General features: G+C 37.8%; 2 protein-coding genes across 18 annotated transcripts in view; one reads left to right on the forward strand and one right to left on the reverse strand.

Moving 5' to 3' along the window:
- The window catches only part of LOC128025831 (inositol polyphosphate-5-phosphatase A), an 86,903-nt gene that overhangs the window by 66,068 nt on the left and 1,609 nt on the right, over window positions 1-19,226 (forward strand). For all 3 annotated transcript variants that reach the window (XM_052612371.1, XM_052612372.1, XM_052612373.1), the window contains exons 10-14: window positions 2,704-2,799; window positions 3,712-3,786; window positions 9,486-9,559; window positions 15,782-15,893; window positions 17,438-17,506. In XM_052612371.1, the coding sequence (XP_052468331.1) occupies window positions 2,704-2,799; window positions 3,712-3,786; window positions 9,486-9,559; window positions 15,782-15,893; window positions 17,438-17,506 (426 nt within the window). The remainder of the gene's footprint in view (window positions 1-2,703; window positions 2,800-3,711; window positions 3,787-9,485; window positions 9,560-15,781; window positions 15,894-17,437; window positions 17,507-19,226) is intronic.
- LOC128025830 (uncharacterized) lies at window positions 5,362-7,136 on the reverse strand. 15 transcript variants are annotated; one of them, XM_052612369.1, is made up of 5 exons: window positions 7,015-7,130; window positions 6,780-6,967; window positions 6,404-6,544; window positions 6,075-6,121; window positions 5,362-6,027 (listed from the first exon to the last, which is right to left on the reverse strand). In XM_052612369.1, exons 1-5 carry the CDS (start codon window positions 7,120-7,122, stop codon window positions 5,633-5,635), a joined length of 879 nt encoding a protein of 292 aa, XP_052468329.1. In that variant the 5' UTR covers window positions 7,123-7,130; the 3' UTR covers window positions 5,362-5,632. The 15 variants fall into 15 exon arrangements, 14 of the variants coding, with proteins under 14 accessions (XP_052468329.1, XP_052468323.1, XP_052468328.1 ...); XM_052612363.1 differs by having other exon boundaries at window positions 5,362-6,403; window positions 6,451-6,685; window positions 6,921-6,967; XM_052612368.1 differs by lacking the exon at window positions 6,404-6,544 and adding an exon at window positions 6,545-6,591 and having other exon boundaries at window positions 5,362-6,403; window positions 6,874-6,967.

Below are 19,226 nucleotides of genomic sequence, written 5' to 3' on the forward strand. Positions count from 1 at the left end.
AACAAATAACATTTTAAAATTCTACGAGGAATTCAATGTGGTGTGTGTGTGTGTGTGTGTGTGTGTGTGTAGGTGCATCTGGTTTGTTGACTCCTCCCATTTTTGTGACAGGCATCGGTGTATCTCTAGTACGTGTAGTTTGTTCATAGCAAGGGTGAAGTTGTGTCTTTCCCTGAACTCTGGGTCTTTTCTGGAATGTTAGAACTTTAGTTTTGTTAGGATTAATGGTCAGGGCCCAGGTCTGATCTCTCTCTCTCTCTCTCTCTCTCTCTCAGTTTGAATGAAGCGGTGCAGATAAATTAAAGGCTGTTAGTGTGAATGAAGCGTCACTGTGTCATTAGGTTCAGCTCTATTGTAGCGGCTCCTTTCAAACTGTAACACACACACACACACACACACACACACACACACACAGAGAGAGAGTGAGCTCCAGTGTTGTTCCTCTGGTCTCTAATGAGTGACTGCAGCAGGTTAATTCATTAGGAGTGTGTTTATGATGCTGTAAGTGCTTCACATCTCTTCTTCTCCTGTAGGTGTGTTTCTCATCAGCTCGTGTCTGAAGCGAAGCCTCATTATCTGGTCAGTGTTAGTGGTCTGTGAGGCAGTCCAGCTCAGCTTCTCCTTAACTGTTGCTTGTTGAACTTCACTGATTGTCGGTAATGAACTCTTCTGATCTGTTTAATTTAGGAGCGTTTGTTCTGAGACGCCGGTTAATCTCATCCGTGTTCAATCATTTCATTTATAGTCATCACTACACTACTGGACCAAACTAATATACCAGCAGTAAAGCAGAAATGACTTGTATATTTATTATTAAATCTGATCTGAGTCACTGACTTGAAAGCTTTCAGTTTTACAACACATTTTAATTGAAGTTTGTTTATGTGTTTCCTGTGTGATGTGAGGTCTGCGGTGATTGAGCAGCGGTTTGAGGGAACAGTGTGTGTGTGTGTGTGTGTGTGTGTACAGGTGGATGAGTGTGTAAAACAATGAATCCTTTAACTCACTTAAACCAGTGAACACACACCCATCACTAACACAACACACACTCACAATGAAGCATCTGCTCACTCCGACCAGTTAAGAAGCCTTTCACTTAGTTATTGCGTGCGTGCGTGCGTATGTGTGTGTGTGTGTATAATGACATGGGTATGACACAGGTATTACAAGGAGAGGGTGACTTATGAGCACATAACCCATGTCCCCATTTTTCAAAACACTTATAAATCATACAGAATGAGTTTTTTCTGAGAAAGTAAAAATGCACAAAGTTTCCTGTGAGGGTTAGGGTTAGGTGTAGGGTTTGTGAAGGGAGATGGAGTATACAGTTTCTACAGAATAAAAAACCATTACACCTATGGGATGAACACACTTTACACAGAAACAAACATGTGTGTGTGAGAGGGTCTCTCTCTCTATCTCTCTCTCTCTCTCTCTCTCTCTCTCTCTCTCTCTCTTTCTCTCTCTCTCGCTCTCTCTCTCTCTCTCTCTCTCTCTCTAAGGTCATGGGGGTCAAAGAGATGAATTTTTATGGGTCTGTTCCTTGTGTTTCAGTCCTGTTCTCTTCTCCTTGCGCTGCACTGACTCTCAAAGACTTCCAGACCGACCAATTTGTCCTGCAGGGCTCTAGAGAATGGTCCATTCGAGTGGTTAAATACCAGAGGGGCGAACACACACACACACACACACACACACAGCGCCTGATTTGTGGCCCGTCCATTATCTGTGGCCGGGGCCCGGCGGTATCGGAGGCCATTGGCCCTGCTGCCCATTGTTTTAGAGAGATTTCCCAGATGTTGGGACGGCCAAGATAAATAGGTGGCTTTATCCTCTCTCTGCCACACCTCTTTATCTGCCCTCGTCTCTTTTCAGCGCACGGACCCCCTACATTGAGTTCCTCCACCGCAGGGGCTGATGGGAAAAGAAGTGTGTGAGATCTTTAGGGAGTGTTAAAGTAGAACCAAGTGATGCTGAAGTTAATGCACTTACTGTAGAGATACAAGGATTAGAGAGAATATCCTGCGAATATGTAATCGATTAAAAATAACTTGTTATTATGAGTGCTTTGAAATGTCAAATAATCTAATTACAAGTGCTTCTTGGAATCTGATTATATTGATCCAGATCACATGTGATCAGTTACTAACCAGCAAAAAATTGTTACTTAAGAAAAAAAGCATTAGTTGAAAGAACGTCTTGAGAAAACGCAGAAGCGACTGAAATGTCTGATCCGTGACTCTTTAGAGGAGTTTTTCCACAGCTATTGATTACAGAATCAGTTTAATGAGAGCAAAGCGCATTAGTGTCCCGCTTCTGCTCCCAATGACTGAACGATGGAGCGATTTGTCGGCTCTTTAGAGAGCGGATTAAGCTGAAGCTGTTTGCTCTCGGCTCCGAGCGCCGTTTTCTGACATTTCCCTCCGAAGGGGTTTTCCTGCCGGGTTTTATTGGCTTGACCTGATTAGCTAATCTGTGCTTTGAATATCAATGGCTTCTCTGGCCGGGAACAGGATTACCTCATTCAGCGGTCCTCAAACACAGATGGCCGAATGTTTAACCGATTGTTAAAAGAGTCGACAAAAGGGACTTGACCGGAGCACACAGTCTCTAAGCTCAGTGCATGCAGAGGAAGAACGAGAGATGCTGCAGATGTTGTGATGCTGATGATAAATCGATGTCGTCTCTTCTTCTTCTCCTCCTCAGAGACTGTGCTCGATGGCCAGCATGCAGACGGTCAGATCCACTGACACCAATGAAGTGGACAAACTCATCTTCAGAGAGTCAGACAATGACCACAAGGTGAAGCCTTTCATGATTTAGTGATGAAACAAATCCGTTCAACCTGTTTAGATATTTAGATACACACACACACACACATATACAGGTGCTGATCATATAATTAGAATATCATCAAAAAGTTGATTTATTTCACGAATTCCATTCAAAAAGTGAAACTTGTATATTATATTCATTCATTACACACAGACTGATATATTTCAAATGTTTATTTCTTTTCATTTTGATGTTTATAACTGACAACTATGGAAAATCCCAAATTCAGTATCTCAGAAAATTAGAATATTGTGAAAAGATTCAATATTGAAGACACCTGGAGCCACACTCTAATCAGATAATTAACTCCAAACACCTGCAATGGTCTTTAAATGGTCTCTCAGTCTAGTTCTGTAGGCTACACAATCATGAAGAAGACTGCTGAGTTCACAGTTGTCCAAAAGACGACCATTGACACCTTGCACAAGGAGGGTAAGACACGAAAGGTCATTACAAAAGAGGCTGGCTGTTCACAGAGCTCTGTGTCCAAGCACATTAATAGAGAGGAGAAGGGAAGGAAAAGATGTTGTAGAAAAAAAAGTGTACAAGCAATAGAGATAAGCGCACCCTGGAGAGGATTGTGAAACAAAACCCATTCAGAAATGTGGGGGAGATTCACAAAGAGTGGACTGCAGCTGGAGCCAGTGCTTCAAGAACCACTACACACAGATGTGTGTTGTGTTAGGATTGTGCGTTGTGTAATGTCTTTTGTTACATTATAGATGTCTTTACTGCCACTTTTCGTCAGTTTAATGTGTCCTTGATGAATAAAGGTTATTAAAATATATTCTTACTGACCCCAAATGTATGTACAAAAGTGTCTAACCGATGTCAGTTTGTGCTGAAGAAGCTGATGAAGATATGTTTTAATAATGACAGGTTGTCCTCCAGCTGGAGAAGAAGTTATTCAGCTACATTAATCAGGAAGTTTTCCGGGAAAACAATGGAACGCAGGTAAGAGACTCGTGGAAGCTCCTTTGGCTTTATTTTCGATGCTTGATAATGTTTGACTTCTGTCTTCCTGAATGAGACGCTTTGATGGAGAGCAGCTGCATGCACTTGATGGATTAAGATGATTCGCAGCACACTGGATGTGATTGTAGATGCAGAGGTCAGAGGTCAGAGTCCTCAAACCAGCGCTGGTGAAGAGACGCACAGATGTGTGATTGAATACAGAAGAGACAAATACCAAAGTACATTATATTTCCATGCAGCCGTTTCATTTAAATTAGTTATTCTAATTATTTGTAAAAATAAATAGATTAAATTAAAATAATTAAATTAATAATTATTATTATTGTATTAGATAAAGTAAATAAATAAAAAGTAACCAGATGCATCAAAAAAATAAATAAATAAATGCTCACGTATATTGTTTAATAAGAATATATCTGTATGAACGGCCTCTTAAAGTGTTAACATCAGGAGTTTCTTTCAAATTTAAAATTAAAATTTTAGTAATCTAGTTGTATGTTTTTACAAAAATATGTTTTTTATATATTAATTTTTATTATTTATTTCAGTTTTAGTTTAGTTAGTGTGTGTGTGTGTGTGTGTGTGTGAGAGAGTGTGACTGTGGGTGGAGTGTGTGTGGAGTATGTGTCTGTGTATGTGAGAGAGAGAGAGAATGTGTGTGTGGGGTATGTGTGTGTGTGTGTGTGTGAGAGAGAGAGTGCATGTGTGTGAGTTTGTATGCATGAGTGTGAGTGTGTGTGGGGAGTGTGGGTGAGAGAGAGAGAGAGAGTGTGTGTGGGGTGTGTGTGTGTGTGTGTGTGTGTGTGTGATGGATGTCCTGATGGCACATGAGAGATAATCTGATGGTCATGCTCTACTTAAACACGTCTCATGATCTCTGGAAAACAAACTGCCTCCAGCATCCTTCATCAGCGACTAGAGTTGTACCAGCTTGACAGAAATTTAATTCGAGGCAGGTCTCGAAAATAATAATTGTATTTTGAAAGGAGTAATCATTGGTCAGGACATGATTGAATACGTCCATGCCTATTGACTTTTGCCGTGATTAATAGGTTGGTTTAGTCGATATAGCCATCGAAATTGTATAATTAATTATCCAGGCGGCTGTTAGGCGGCGAGGATGGAAGCACTCTGATGAGGATTTGGGAAGATTAAATTTTCCGCGGAGCCGTTGCGTCAAGGGCCCGAGTGTGTGTGTGTGTGTGTGTGTGAGAGAGAGACGCCTCCACCCCACTAACTCGCATTGATTTTGCTTCAGTGTCTCTTTATTGAAACTTTATCAGCTGGATCTGAGCACATGGAGAGGGAATCCGGAACGAGTGATGAACTTATCCGTCTGTGCTCTTCATGCGGGTCGTGTACACGCCGCTACATCACTCAAACTGCAGTTTTTAAGAGTCCGAATAAATAAATATATAACAGGAGGCTCTCATCCGACGCGCTCCATACATCAGCTGTCGTTCCCGCAGCAGCGGTTCTAATCAAAGCAGGCTTGAGGAAACGCCGGACGCATGAGCATCCACTCGTATCATCGATCACATCGGCCTGTATTACTGCTTTTATCACTCTGATTGGGGTGATATCGGAAACCGTTTAGATCACTGCTCATTATTTACAACTCAAACACTCTTCAGATCTGTGTATTCTGTACATTATCATAGTTTGAGGTCTGATTTCACTTGTAAAGACAGGTTTATCGTTATAGTGCTTCGTGTGATTCAGATTAATTCACAGCAGCTTTACAGTAGAAACAGGAAAAGCAGCATCAATGATGCCAAGCTCTTCAGTGTCAGATATAATTCATCAATTCACTGCAGCTGTGATATCAGCTATAACCGACCACTATGTGTGACCACATGGCAACCAACCAGAGCATCCTGGCGACCAACACCTTGGCGACCACATAGTAACCAAACAGAGCATCCTGGCGACCAATACCTTGGCGACCACATGGCAACCAACCAGAGCATCCTGGAGACCAATACCTTGGCGACCACATGGCAACCAACCAGAGCATCCTGGAGACCAATACCTTGGCGACCACATAGTAACCAACCGGAGCATCCTGGCGACCAATACCTTGGCGACCACATAGTAACCAACCGGAGCATCCTGGCGACCAACACCTTGGCGACCACATAGTGACCAACCGGAGCATCCTGGCGACCAACACCTTGGCGACCACATAGTGACCAACCGGAGCATCCTGGCGACCAACACCTTGGCGACCACATAGTAACCAACCGGAGCATCCTGGAGACCAACACCTTGGCGACCACATAGTAACCAACCAGAGCATCCTGGCGACCAACACCTTGGCGACCACATGGTAACCAAACAGAGCATCCTGGCGACCAATACCTTGGCGACCACATGGCAACCAACCAGAGCATCCTGGAGACCAACACCTTGGCGACCACATAGTAACCAACCAGAGCATCCTGGAGACCAACACCTTGGCGACCACATAGTAACCAACCAGAGCATCCTGGAGACCAACACCTTGGCGACCACATAGTAACCAACCAGAGCATCCTGGAGACCAACACCTTGGCGACCACATAGTAACCAACCAGAGCATCCTGGAGACCAACACCTTGGCGACCACATAGTGACCAACCAGAGCATCCTGGAGACCAACACCTTGGCGACCACATAGTAACCAACCAGAGCATCCTGGAGACCAACACCTTGGCGACCACATAGTGACCAACCAGAGCATCCTGGAGACCAACACCTTGGCGACCACATAGTAACCAACCAGAGCATCCTGGAGACCAACACCTTGGCGACCACATAGTAACCAACCAGAGCATCCTGGAGACCAACACCTTGGCGACCACATAGTAACCAACCAGAGCATCCTGGAGACCAACACCTTGGCGACCACATAGTAACCAACCAGAGCATCCTGGAGACCAATACCTTGGCGACCACATAGTAACCAACCAGACCATCCTGGAGACCAACACCTTGGCGACCACATAGTAACCAACCAGAGCATCCTGGAGACCAACACCTTGGCGACCACATAGTGACCAACCAGAGCATCCTGGAGACCAACACCTTGGCGACCACATAGTGACCAACCAGAGCATCCTGGAGACCAACACCTTGGCGACCACATAGTAACCAACCAGAGCATCCTGGAGACCAACACCTTGGCGACCACATAGTGACCAACCAGAGCATCCTGGAGACCAACACCTTGGCGACCACATAGTAACCAACCAGAGCATCCTGGAGACCAACACCTTGGCGACCACATAGTAACCAACCAGAGCATCCTGGAGACCAACACCTTGGCGACCACATAGTAACCAACCAGAGCATCCTGGAGACCAACACCTTGGCGACCACATAGTAACCAACCAGAGCATCCTGGAGACCAACACCTTGGCGACCACATAGTAACCAATCAAAGCATCCTGGAGACCAACCATCCAAAACTAATTTGTAAAAATATACTAATATTTGAAAAAAAAAAAAAAAAAAAAAAAAAATTTTTATAAATATAACATATATACAAATATAAATACAAATATACAATTGTATGTAAATAAAACTGATTATTGGAGTGTTTTACAAGAAAATGCTATTTCAGTGTTTCTACTTCAAAATTTATCTTTAATTAAATGTTTTTTTTTGCTAAATGTATTAGCAGTTCATGAGTAAAAATGGTTTCTGCACTAAATAACTGTCAGTGTAGTGGCATTATGCTTAATTATTCAAAAACCTGATTCAATAGTTTCAAGAACAGCCAAATCAATACGTTTTACTGAATATCGATTGTCTTTTAAATGAAGAGCATTAATATTCAGTCAAATTGATCAGATTAGAGTTTCAAAGTTTTAATGCTGTTTTCCTTTCGTTGTAAAGACAGTTATATATTGATTGTTAACCATAACATAAAATATTTAACTCATCTCATTTAAAAATTTGTATTAGTGCATCACAGGTCTGAACGTTTCTGTTTTTTATTCTTAAGCTAAAAGTTTTAGACATATAAGCACCAAAATTGCAATTAATATTAAACCAGTTTATTGCGGTGTGTTGTGAGTGAAGTTGTTCATGAAGAGGCTGTAATATTTCGTTTTTGAGCACTGATGATGTGTAAGTCAATCATGTGAATGCAGCGCTCACGTCTGACTCAAAATAATGCATTTGTCGTAAATGGCGTGAAAATATGGCTGCAATGAGAGTAAAGTGTGTGGTGTAAAACTGAAGTGAAAGCACCTCTCACCCTGCTCTTATCGATGGCATCAGCTGCTGTCAGAGCTCTGATGTGACCGAACATAAATCAGTGCACGATTACTGCAGGAGACACCGATCGGCCCGAACCGGACGCTCCGCAGCGAGGCGCTGTGATTTAGGACGCCGGGTGTTTATTGGGAGGAGATGGTGGTTTGGAGGAGTTTGTTTGTTTTCGTCTCCTACACAAACACACACACTCAAGGTCACCGGTCCACCAGAGCAAATCACTCGACTTAACTGACCCGCATCAAATGTAGTGTGAGATCTCAGCCCGTGGGTCTCTAGCTGCTACATGAATTACTATAGACACACACACACACACACACAAACCCACACACACACACACACACACACACACACACACACACAAACCCATACACACACACAAAACCATACACACAGACACACACACACACACACAAACCCACACACACAATCACACACAAACCCCCCCACACACACACACACACACACACAAACCCATACACACACACAAAACCATACACACAGACACACACACACACACACACACAAACCCATACACACACACACACACAAACCCACACACACAATCACACACAAACCCCCCCCCCCACACACACACACACACAAACCCATACACACACACAAAACCATACACACAGACACACACACACACACACAAACCCACACACACTCTCTCACACACACACAAACAAACACACTTTCACACACACACAAACACACACACTCTCACACACACACACACAAACACACACTCTCTCACACAAACACACACACACACACATCTCTCTGATCTAAATAAGCACACGTCAATGACTTAAACTGTTGAAGTGAATCATAATAACTTCTGACTAACACAAAAGGAGATTCACTGTATATTCCCGAATCATCTTTAATCTTTGAGGAGGTTTTGACACATTCAACTCTTACACACAACACACTCTGAATATAAGTCCTAATTAATTTAAACATGTGTGTATCTGTGTTTCTGTGTGATTATTAATTAGTCAATGCTGGTAGCTGTCCGTCACACACACACACACACACGCGCAGTGATGAAGGTGTCATGTTCACCTGTTGATCATCTTCTCATAATTAATGTGTACAAACAAAAGCTAATTTTTCTGCGACATTTGATTAATGACTTTGGAGTCTCAGTGTCTCAGACGGAGAAGACAGCTGGGAAATGATTGATGAACACACACACACACACACACACATCTGCTTCAGCCTCACATCCTAACAGAGATGACCTGTGCTGTGATTGGCTGACCTGTGTGTGTGTCTGTGTAACATTGTTCCTCAGGACAGGAAGTTGCTGATACGGTGTTGATATGTAAATGTGGGCGGTCTTATGTTAATGAGCTGAGTGTGTATTACTCCTGCACTGACTCTCTCTGTGTCTGTGTGTTTGTGTGCAGCTCTTAGAGTTCGACAGAGAGCTGTCTGTGTTTAAGGAGCGTCTGCAGGAGCTGGACATCTCCTTTCCTCCGAGGTACGAACACGAAGGAATACACTCCTCACATCTCACTTTCACAGAGCTCTAAATGAACTGACCAGTGATGCACTGATTCTCACAGGGTTTGTGTGCAAATGGTATAAAATCTGGTAATAACAGTATTAAAAATAGCAATAAATTTTTTATGTATTAATGTTAGAAACATTAACATTATATTATAACATTATATTTTTTTAATATAATTTATACAACTGTTTATTATAAAAATAACTATTATAATGATTAATAATAATAATAATAATGGTTATTTTAAGGTTTATATATGTAATTTATAATAATATAATTTATATTTTAAATAAAATAATTTTTACATTTATTGTTGTTAAAAATAATAGTAATGACAATATTCATATTTATTTATAATGTTTGTGATAATGTATTAAAAAAAAAATTAAATTACATTTTAATTTATTTAATTGTAAATATAGTATTAAATGTTTAATGTTTTTAATAATAGTAAAAGTAATAATATATTTTAAAAGAAGTATTTCTTAGTTAATTATATTTATAAAGAATTTAATATTATTAATAATTTTCCATAGTGTATTATAATAATAACAATAATAATGATAATTTATTTTTATTACATTAATAATAATGATAATAATAATAGACTTTCAAAAAACAATAGTTTCTTAATTATTTATATATATATATATATATATATATATATATATATATATATATATATATATATATATATATATATATATATATATATACACATTTATAAAGTTTATAATAATATCCTTAATTTGTTTACGTATAAATTCATAAAGATCTTTTGATATTTTATTTACAAAGTTCAGTATATTAAATAATAATAATAATGTATATAATGTTTATTAACGATTGTATTCTTGATGATAATAATACAATAATAATAATAATACTCGAATGTTATAACTCTAATATCAATATTGAATTGATTTGTAAGCTGTGGTGTGTTAAAGACTGTAATCAGATCATCTGAATGAAACTCCCTCGAGAGCGTGTCTTCAGCGAACATGATTGGATCTGTTTCAGGACTCATTATAGTGTGATGTGAATGAATAGAGACTGAGATGTGTTTAGATACGCCTCTCGAGTCAAGAACTGCAGCGATTGTTCTTTGTGCTTCAGAGACACACATCGCCATCTGTGCGCCGAGGTCACATTAGACCATCTCTGAATGCAAACGCAGTTCAATGCTTGGCCAGATGTTTATGAGCATGCATTGCATGCCTTTATTACAGATTACTATGGTGCACCATGCATTTACAGTAATGCATTTGGGAGATGCTTTTTTTTTTATATATATATATATATATATATATATATAACTGAAAAATCTAAACTGAAGTTAAAGTTTATATTTAGCTGAAAACCAAAAATATTTAACAGTCAAATAAGCAATCAAATAATAACCATTAATCAACTAAGTCATTATTATTTTAATTCATAATAATATATATAATAATTTAGTTATGTACCTAATAAATAAAAAATATTTATAAATAATTAAATAATAAATCATTAATATTATATGTAATTTAATAATCAATGCACAAATAAAAACTAAGCAAGCACTAAAGACATTTTTATATAAACTTTAATTATATCTTTGTACTACACTAGTTTAGTGTAATAATAATAATAATTTCATATATACCTTATAAGTTAATAACAATTAATAAATAGTTATAAGAATTTAATTGTTTTTACTCAAAAAAAAAAAAAAAAATCCCCCAGATTTATTCAAACATATATTAAATAATGAAACACTCCTAAATAAATAAATAAACACAAAGCTTAATTTAAATTTTTCTATGCATTTCTCCTCTTTTGTAGCTCATTTCATAATCTAGTTGTCTAATAAATTGTGTATTATGAATATTGTTGGCTGTTTGAAAGATTGCTTGTTCCTCTTTTGTAAGTTTCTTTGAATAAAAGTGTTTTCTAAACTCATACAGCGATCAGTCACCCCACATTAAAGAGAGACCGAACAATGTTTAAACATCTCGGAAATGGAAGCTTTTTCAAATTTTCAAGTGCAAATGCATCCAGACAAAAATTCATAATAAATAATAACTTTTCTTTTTTTTCTGTTTTGTTATTAAAAACCCTCCTTCTGGAACTGGTGCAAAAATACATAAAATAGCTGGTGTTTTGTGTCTGAAATCTTGAATTGAAAACAATATTTTCAGTGGAAATACGTCTGCGCGGCTGCTCGAGGCTCGTGAGGTGAGCGTGTGAAGGGTCAGAGGTCACGTACAGTTATTCTTCACTGTTTGCTGAGGATGCGGAGCGCTTTAGCTTCAACACAGCGGCTCTGTGATGATTACAGCGTAACGCATCGCTCCAGACACACACCGACATGCACTTTTGAATACTTTTCTTAGTGTCGTTCACTCCATTCAGATTGAACTAGACATGTTTCAGTGTGTTTCATTTCCTATTTTAGTGCAAACAGCTCGTTTCTATTAATTTCCGTCACATCTCTGTATCGCATGTGTGAAGATGACATTATTATACCGCCGTTAGTTCCACTCTGCTCATTTCTTCCTCTGATTTCCTCCAGAAATACACAAAATAACTGCTGTGTTGTTAGATATGGCATTTAAGCAGGTTTCCCACATCTTTATAAAATTATAATAAAATCATAACATATATATTTAAAATGAATTTGCCAGTGCATCCAGAAATATATATATATATTTTTAAATTAAAATACAATTGAAACCTATTCCAAATATTGTTATATATTATTCAAAATGCCAGTGCATCCATAAATATCTAAAAAAGAAATATATAATATAATTTACATTTATTTAAATCTATATAATGTGAATCTATTTTGTTACATGGCATTTAAATACCAATGCAACACATATCTAAATATATATATATATATATATATATATATATATATATATATATATGTATATATATATATATATATATGTATATATATATATATATATATATATATATATATATATATATATATATAAATTATTAAAATATATTCCAAATATGTCTACCTGACGATAAAATGCCAGTGCATTCATAAATATCTTTTAAAAAATGATATTAAAATTTATTCCATTTATTGGAATCTATTCCAAGATCTCGAAACACCAATGTATCCAGCAATATCTATTTAAAAATAAATGTAATTTTATATTAAAACACTCTTTTCTCAGGTTTCTCACTGTGTAAATGTAATTTTTATACCAACATTTAAATGTATTCCAAATATTGTTACATGGCATGTTCTTGACATGTGCATTTGGTTTGTGTTAGTGTTTTAAAGGACTGAATAATCGAGACCTCATCATCTAGTGTCTGAGAGCAGTAATAAAGCAGTCATTGACAGTGGAGTGACATTGCTGTAAATCTGTTTAATGCTGAAGTGACGTCTTTAAACACACTGCATCTGTGTTTCTTGTGTTTCTGAGTGTGTGTGTCATCAGCACTGAGACACTCGTGGAGCTTTTGTTGATATTTAGATTGAGATTTTATGGAAGTTTAGTTTGGTGACGTTATAGTGTGCTTTACTCATTTTAATTTGTGTTTTAGTTATTTTTAGTAGATCAGGTTAAAGTCATTTAATGTTGTCTTGGAAACTAGCTGAAATAATTAGACGGTTAAGTTTTTTTGTGAACATTTATTATATTTAAAGTATGTTTTTAGTTTTAGTTAATTAACTTTGAAAAAAACATGATAACTATTAGTCATTTTTCATATATATTAGCACATACAGGCTAAACAAGAGCGGTGCTAGAATCGAGCCTTGTGGGACTCCGCAACAATTTAAGGTCCTGCATTATTTCTTCCAAATTTTTGTCGTCAATTGCTTCAAAAGCAGACATAGTATCTTCTTCTAGAATCTGTCTGACCTCTGCTTAACTTGGAGATGCTAATCACCTTCCTGATATTAATGATCCTCTCAGAGAAGAAGGAAGCAAACTCATTGCATTTGCTTTCAGAGAGGATTTCACTGGGAATCTGACGTGTCTCTCAACAGAAGCAAAAAGAGTGCGAGTGTTGTTTAAGTTTCTGTTTCTAAGTTTTGAGAAGAACCTAGCTGTGGCTAGTTCTACACTGAAAGCATCAAGGCTGTCTGTACAGATGCTTTAAAGTCCTAGATGTGTGAAATGGTGCGATTGTGAATAAATGATGGCAGAATATCTCTGAAATGGTTTTTAATGTTATGGTTAAGAGCTGGTGTTAGTTGAACGCTTAAACTAGTGTGAGAATCTCACAGTAAGACACACAGGTGGGCAATTGTTGAGTTTATCAGCGTGGCTTCATTAATTAGTGTAATTAGTCTTGGCAGGAGTCTGATAGTGTCTGCTGGTCTCCGGTTCACACACACAGCAGCGTTTACTCTGACAGATACGTTTGTACACGCTAATCGACAGCATTAATCACCGTCCTGCGGCGCCGCGACACTGTTTCCTGTTGGGTTAGCTGTGTGTGTGTGTGTGTGTGTGTGTGTGGTTTCAGAGACCCGCTCGTCCCTTCATCAGATCAGCTGTGTTTAATGCAGCTGAAGGAGCACAGCTAGAACCTCTGAAGGGTTTGTGTGGTCCACCCTGAAGAAAGAGCTTCTCCCGCCTCTTAAATCCCACACTCTGCATCTCTATCCCTCATTATCCCGCTCTCTATCCTCCGCTATCATTCTTCCTCCTGTCTTTCATCTCTCGTTAGCATACCAAAACTGCCCTTCATTCTGTAAAGGCCCCTCGCCGGCTCTCGTTTGACCGCTCGGTCGGGGGCCCGTGTGTTAGCCAGATGTGGGTTAACTAGTCCCCTCCCCTCTTTAACCCCGGTTAACCAGCGCTGCTGGACCCTTGACCCGGTCGTCGAGGCGAGCAGCTGATGCTGATGGTGTTGTCGAGCGCCGCTGTGTTTGATTAGTTGATTCCACTAAATGAGCCGATCGTCCGTCTCGCTGACCGCGTGATGAGCTGCTTTCACGGCCAATTGACCAGAGCGAGTGTCTGTGTGTGTCCTAGCAGCCGCGCACTTAGCACTGTGTGTGTGTGTGTGTGTGTGTGTGTGTGTGTGTGTGTGTGTGTGTGTGTGTGTGTGTGTGTGTGTTCGGCTGATACAGTGTGACGGAGGTAGACAGACAGTAAAATGTGCACTTCTTCAAATATAAAATCTAATGCATTTCATCTCAGAAATAAAAAGAGATAAAAACTAAAAACAGTTACTATTAAACATATACCAATCTATAAACAGCTTACTGTGATGCAAAAACATCTCATAATTCAGTTAATGTGAAGAAAATACCTAATTTATATAATTTATTTAAATTATATTATTTACTGTAAAGTGTGTGTGTGAAGAAAATTATATATTACTTTAAATTATATTATTTAAAGAACGTTTTAAAATTATTGAAAGTATATGCATAATATCTCAATGTAAAGATAATAATGGATTATTTAAAAAATAGATATATTTAAATTATATTATTTAACATACATTTTAAAACATTTGAACATAAACATCAACATTTTTGCATAAACATCTATAAAATGTGCAAAAATAATGTTTTGTTTAAATAATGCATTTTTAAATAATGTTTATGTTTTTCCAAAAACATCCCATTATGTGAAGAAAATAATAAATTCTTTAAAAATATTATTTAATATTATTTAATGCATTATTTACATTATATTATTTAAAGCACATTTTAAAATAGAATTATACATCACAATAGTTTTTTGTTATATTGAATTTATTTTATGCACATTGAATAATATTAATTTCCATAAACAAACAAAAAAACTGTTGTACAGCCAAACTGTAATGAAAATAGGCATCATTTTCAGAATGCAAAATAATGAATGTTGTTGATCTGGACATGCATTATGAACCTGAGCTGTTATTTCTGCAGCTGATTGTAGTTTTTATCAGAACAGAACATGTGCATTTGCAGCCGGAGATGATGCATTTCACACACCGCACACGTCTGATTATGATCTCATGCTGGAATTCCATCATTAACATCTGAAATCAGCTCGATCTGAAGGCTATTGTGTGTGTATCGTGTCCATCTTCACCCTCGGAGCGCGTCTGAATCTGTGCACTGACCCTCAGAAGCAGAAACCAGAGCTGCTGTTGTTTTCAAAGCCTGATGAAAATACGTTCATGATGTAGTGATTATAGAGCAATGAGTGAATACGGTGTGTGTTTGTGCAGTTATCCGTACAGTGAAGACTCCAGTCAGGGAAAGCAGTACATGAACACTCGATGTCCAGCCTGGTGTGACCGCATCCTCATGTCCTCCTCGGCCAGGGACCTGCTCCTCAAGGTGAGATATGATGCTATAAACCACATTAGTGCCATCACAATCTCACAGTTCCTCAGAAGTTATGCTTATTTCATATTCAGATATATATTAGCCAATCACAGCAGTGGGGTTAAACGAGACACGCCCCTTAAATGCAACATTTAAACCGTGCCAGAAAAAGACTGATGTTAAGATGTCAAAATCTTCCTGGTATTATAAGTGAACATTAGGAAACTATATAAAGCGCATGACGCTAGAAAACCTTCGTCTTGATGTTTCACGAGCGAACCAGAGAGAGGGGGAAATAACATCAGTGCAACTTCAGATCAGTGGAATTAAAAAAAAAAGAACGAAAGAAAAAGTAGTAATGAGTTATAAAACCAAAAAATGAAAAATGAAAAAATTAATTTTTTATATGATAAATAAATAATAAACAATTTTAAAATACAAAATAAAAGGAGTAGTAAATTAACCAAAAAATAAAAATGGAATTTTAAAAACATTAAAATAATAAATAAATACATAATTAAGTGGATGGAAGATACTGACAAGCAGAGGAAACTTTATTTAAAAAAAAAAAAGTTAATAAATACAGGTTTCAATAAATATAATTTAAAAAGTAAAAGTGGTAATGAATGAATGAATGAATGAATGAATAAAAAAACAATTAAAATAAAAAAATATAAAAAAGTTTTAAATAAATATAATAAAAAATTAAAGTAGTAATGATTGAATGGATAAAACAAAAATTTAAATAAATAAAAAATTTAATATATGAAGTTTTAAAAAAATATAATTTTTAAAAGTAGTAATGGATGGATGGACGTATGAATTAATTAATTAATTAACATTTTTAATAAATAAAAACAAATTAATAAATCCAACTTTATATTTAATTTAAACAAGTAAAAGTAGTGATTAATGAAAGTGAAATAAAATAAAAAACATTTACAAGCAGACTAAACTTCATCAATATAATCATCAAAGATTTTTTCATATTCTTTATAACTAATTAAAGATTTAGATTAGATTTGAGGCTTAAGTCTGCTTCAGTCAAAGAACATGTAAAGAAATAATTATAAATATTTCTGTTCATGGATAAAAATTAAAAGATGACCAAACACAAAGAAACTGAAGATATATTCCTTAGACGTACAGCATTATCACAACAAATAATATATTTTCAATTTAACTAAAGATTTAAAAAAATAGGGAGTATAAATGAGATCAAAACTTCAGAATAAATTGACAACAAAAGCATAAATGTATAAACGTTTCATCCTCACAGCTACGAAGCGATCTTTCGACATTTCTATTCACAGATATGCAGGATCTGAAAGTGTTGTTCTCCTCGTACGAGAGCGTTTCGTTCAGCTCAGAAAACACAATCTGTGTTAGTCTCGCTCCATTCAGAGCGTTACCTTCTACTCCGATAAATATGATTAATGCTTTCTCTGTACTTCAGATATGAAAAAGCTCCTGAGTTCTGATTTACTGTCTCTGAGCGTCATGCATGTGCTCTGTGTGTGTGTGTAATCACATTTGTGTGTGTTTGTGTTTCTCAGCCGGAGAACGAGGAGAAATCAATAACTTATGACACCATCGGACCCAGCGTGTGTATGGGGGACCACAAGGTACAGCTAACTAACTAACCTACCTCTGTGTGTGTGTGTGTGTGTGTGTGTGTGTGTGTGTGTGTGTCAGTTTGAATCCTTCACATCAAACATTCAGGAAAATTAATCCTCAATAATACAAAAATGTACAAAGCAAGCCAGCTCCAGTGAGCGTTATGTTTCTTTATAAGTTGAGAGATATGAGACAGGCCTGACCAATCACAGAGCAGTATGCAAATGTATTCCAGGAAGACCACCAATCAGGATTCAGTATGCAAACTCCTCTGCTGTTAGATGAATGCTGAAGATCCTCACAGTGTGAAGGAGACGCTTTCAAACGCTTTCTTAAAAAAACTAAAACTAAAACACTTACTAGAGAGTCTCAATATTACAGAACTGCTCTTATTCTGAATTACTTCTGAATATGATATTCTAAATAGTCCTGGGTATTTATAAAAATAGATTTTTAAAACTGATTCATTTAGTATGTTTTATTATGATTATTATATTTTAGGAGTTTGTATATCAAGTGGTTAAAGCTGAAATATAAAGAATAAAAAGCAGTATTTTGGGAACAGATGATATTTTCAGTTAAAAACGGTTTTCTTTTATTCTTAAATCTAGATCCTAAACATTTGTTTTTAGATTTAGATCCTCATAGTGAGAAAAGCGTGTGTGTGCGTGCGAGTGTGTGTTTGTGTGTGTGTATGTGTGTGTGCATGTGTGTGTTTGTGTGTGTGTGTGTGTGAGAGAGAGCTGGAGTGTGTTCCTGATGAAGTCTCTGTGTGTGTGTGTGTGTGTGTGTGTGTGTGTGAGAGAGAGAGAGAGCTGGAGTGTGTTCCTGATGAAGTCTCTGTGTGTGTGTGTGTGTGTGTGTGAGAGAGAGCTGGAGTGTGTTCCTGATGAAGTCTCTGTGTGTGTGTGTGTGTGTGTGTGAGAGAGAGCTGGAGTGTGTTCCTGATGAAGTCTCTGTGTGTGTGTGTGTGTGTGTGTGAGAGAGAGCTGGAGTGTGTTCCTGATGAAGTCTCTGTGTGTGTGTGTGTGTGTGTGTGTGTGTGTGTGTGAGAGAGAGAGAGCTGGAGTGTGTTCCTGATGAAGTCTCTGTGTGTGTGTGTGTGTGTGTGTGTGTGTGTGTGTGTGTGTGTGTGTGTGTGTGTGTGTGTGTGTGTGTGTGTGTGTGTGTGAGAGAGAGCTGGAGTGTGTTCCTGATGAAGTCTCTGTGTGTGTGTGTGTGTGTGTGTGTGTGTGTGTGAGAGAGAGAGAGAGCTGGAGTGTGTTCCTGATGAAGTCTCTGTGTGTGTGTGTGTGTGTGTGTGTGTGTGAGAGAGAGAGAGAGCTGGAGTGTGTTCCTGATGAAGTCTCTGTGTGTGTGTGTGTGTGTGTGTGTGTGTGTGTGTGTGTGTGAGAGAGAGAGAGCTGGAGTGTGTTCCTGATGAAGTCTCTGTGTGTGTGTGTGTGTGTGTGTGTGTGTGTGTGTGTGTGTGTGTGTGTGTGTGAGAGAGCTGGAGTGTGTTCCTGATGAAGTCTCTGTGTGTGTGTGTGTGTGTGTGTGTGTGTGTGTGTGTGTGTGTGTGAGAGAGCTGGAGTGTGTTCCTGATGAAGTCTCTGTGTGTGTGTGTGTGTGTGTGTGTGTGTGTGTGTGTGTGTGTGTGAGAGAGCTGGAGTGTGTTCCTGATGAAGTCTCTGTGTGTGTGTGTGTGTGTGTGTGTGTGTGTGTGTGTGTGTGTGTGTGAGAGCTGGA

The sequence above is a fragment of the Carassius gibelio genome, chromosome A13 (genome assembly GCF_023724105.1).
Source record: "Carassius gibelio isolate Cgi1373 ecotype wild population from Czech Republic chromosome A13, carGib1.2-hapl.c, whole genome shotgun sequence".
In the NCBI taxonomy this organism is placed as follows: domain Eukaryota; kingdom Metazoa; phylum Chordata; class Actinopteri; order Cypriniformes; family Cyprinidae; genus Carassius; species Carassius gibelio.

Excerpts from the sequence above, each read along its gene's own strand:
- LOC128025830 (XM_052612357.1), bottom strand. The coding sequence starts at position 7,046 with ATGCTCTGGTTGGTTACTATGTGGTCGCCAAGGTGTTGGTCTCCAGGA. Across the intron at positions 6,921-6,967 it reads GTCACTATGTGGTCGCCAAG|GTGTTGGTCTCCAGGATGCT; the intron begins GTGTTGGTCTCC and ends GTGGTCGCCAAG. Across the intron at positions 6,451-6,497 it reads GTCACTATGTGGTCGCCAAG|GTGTTGGTCTCCAGGATGCT; the intron begins GTGTTGGTCTCC and ends GTGGTCGCCAAG.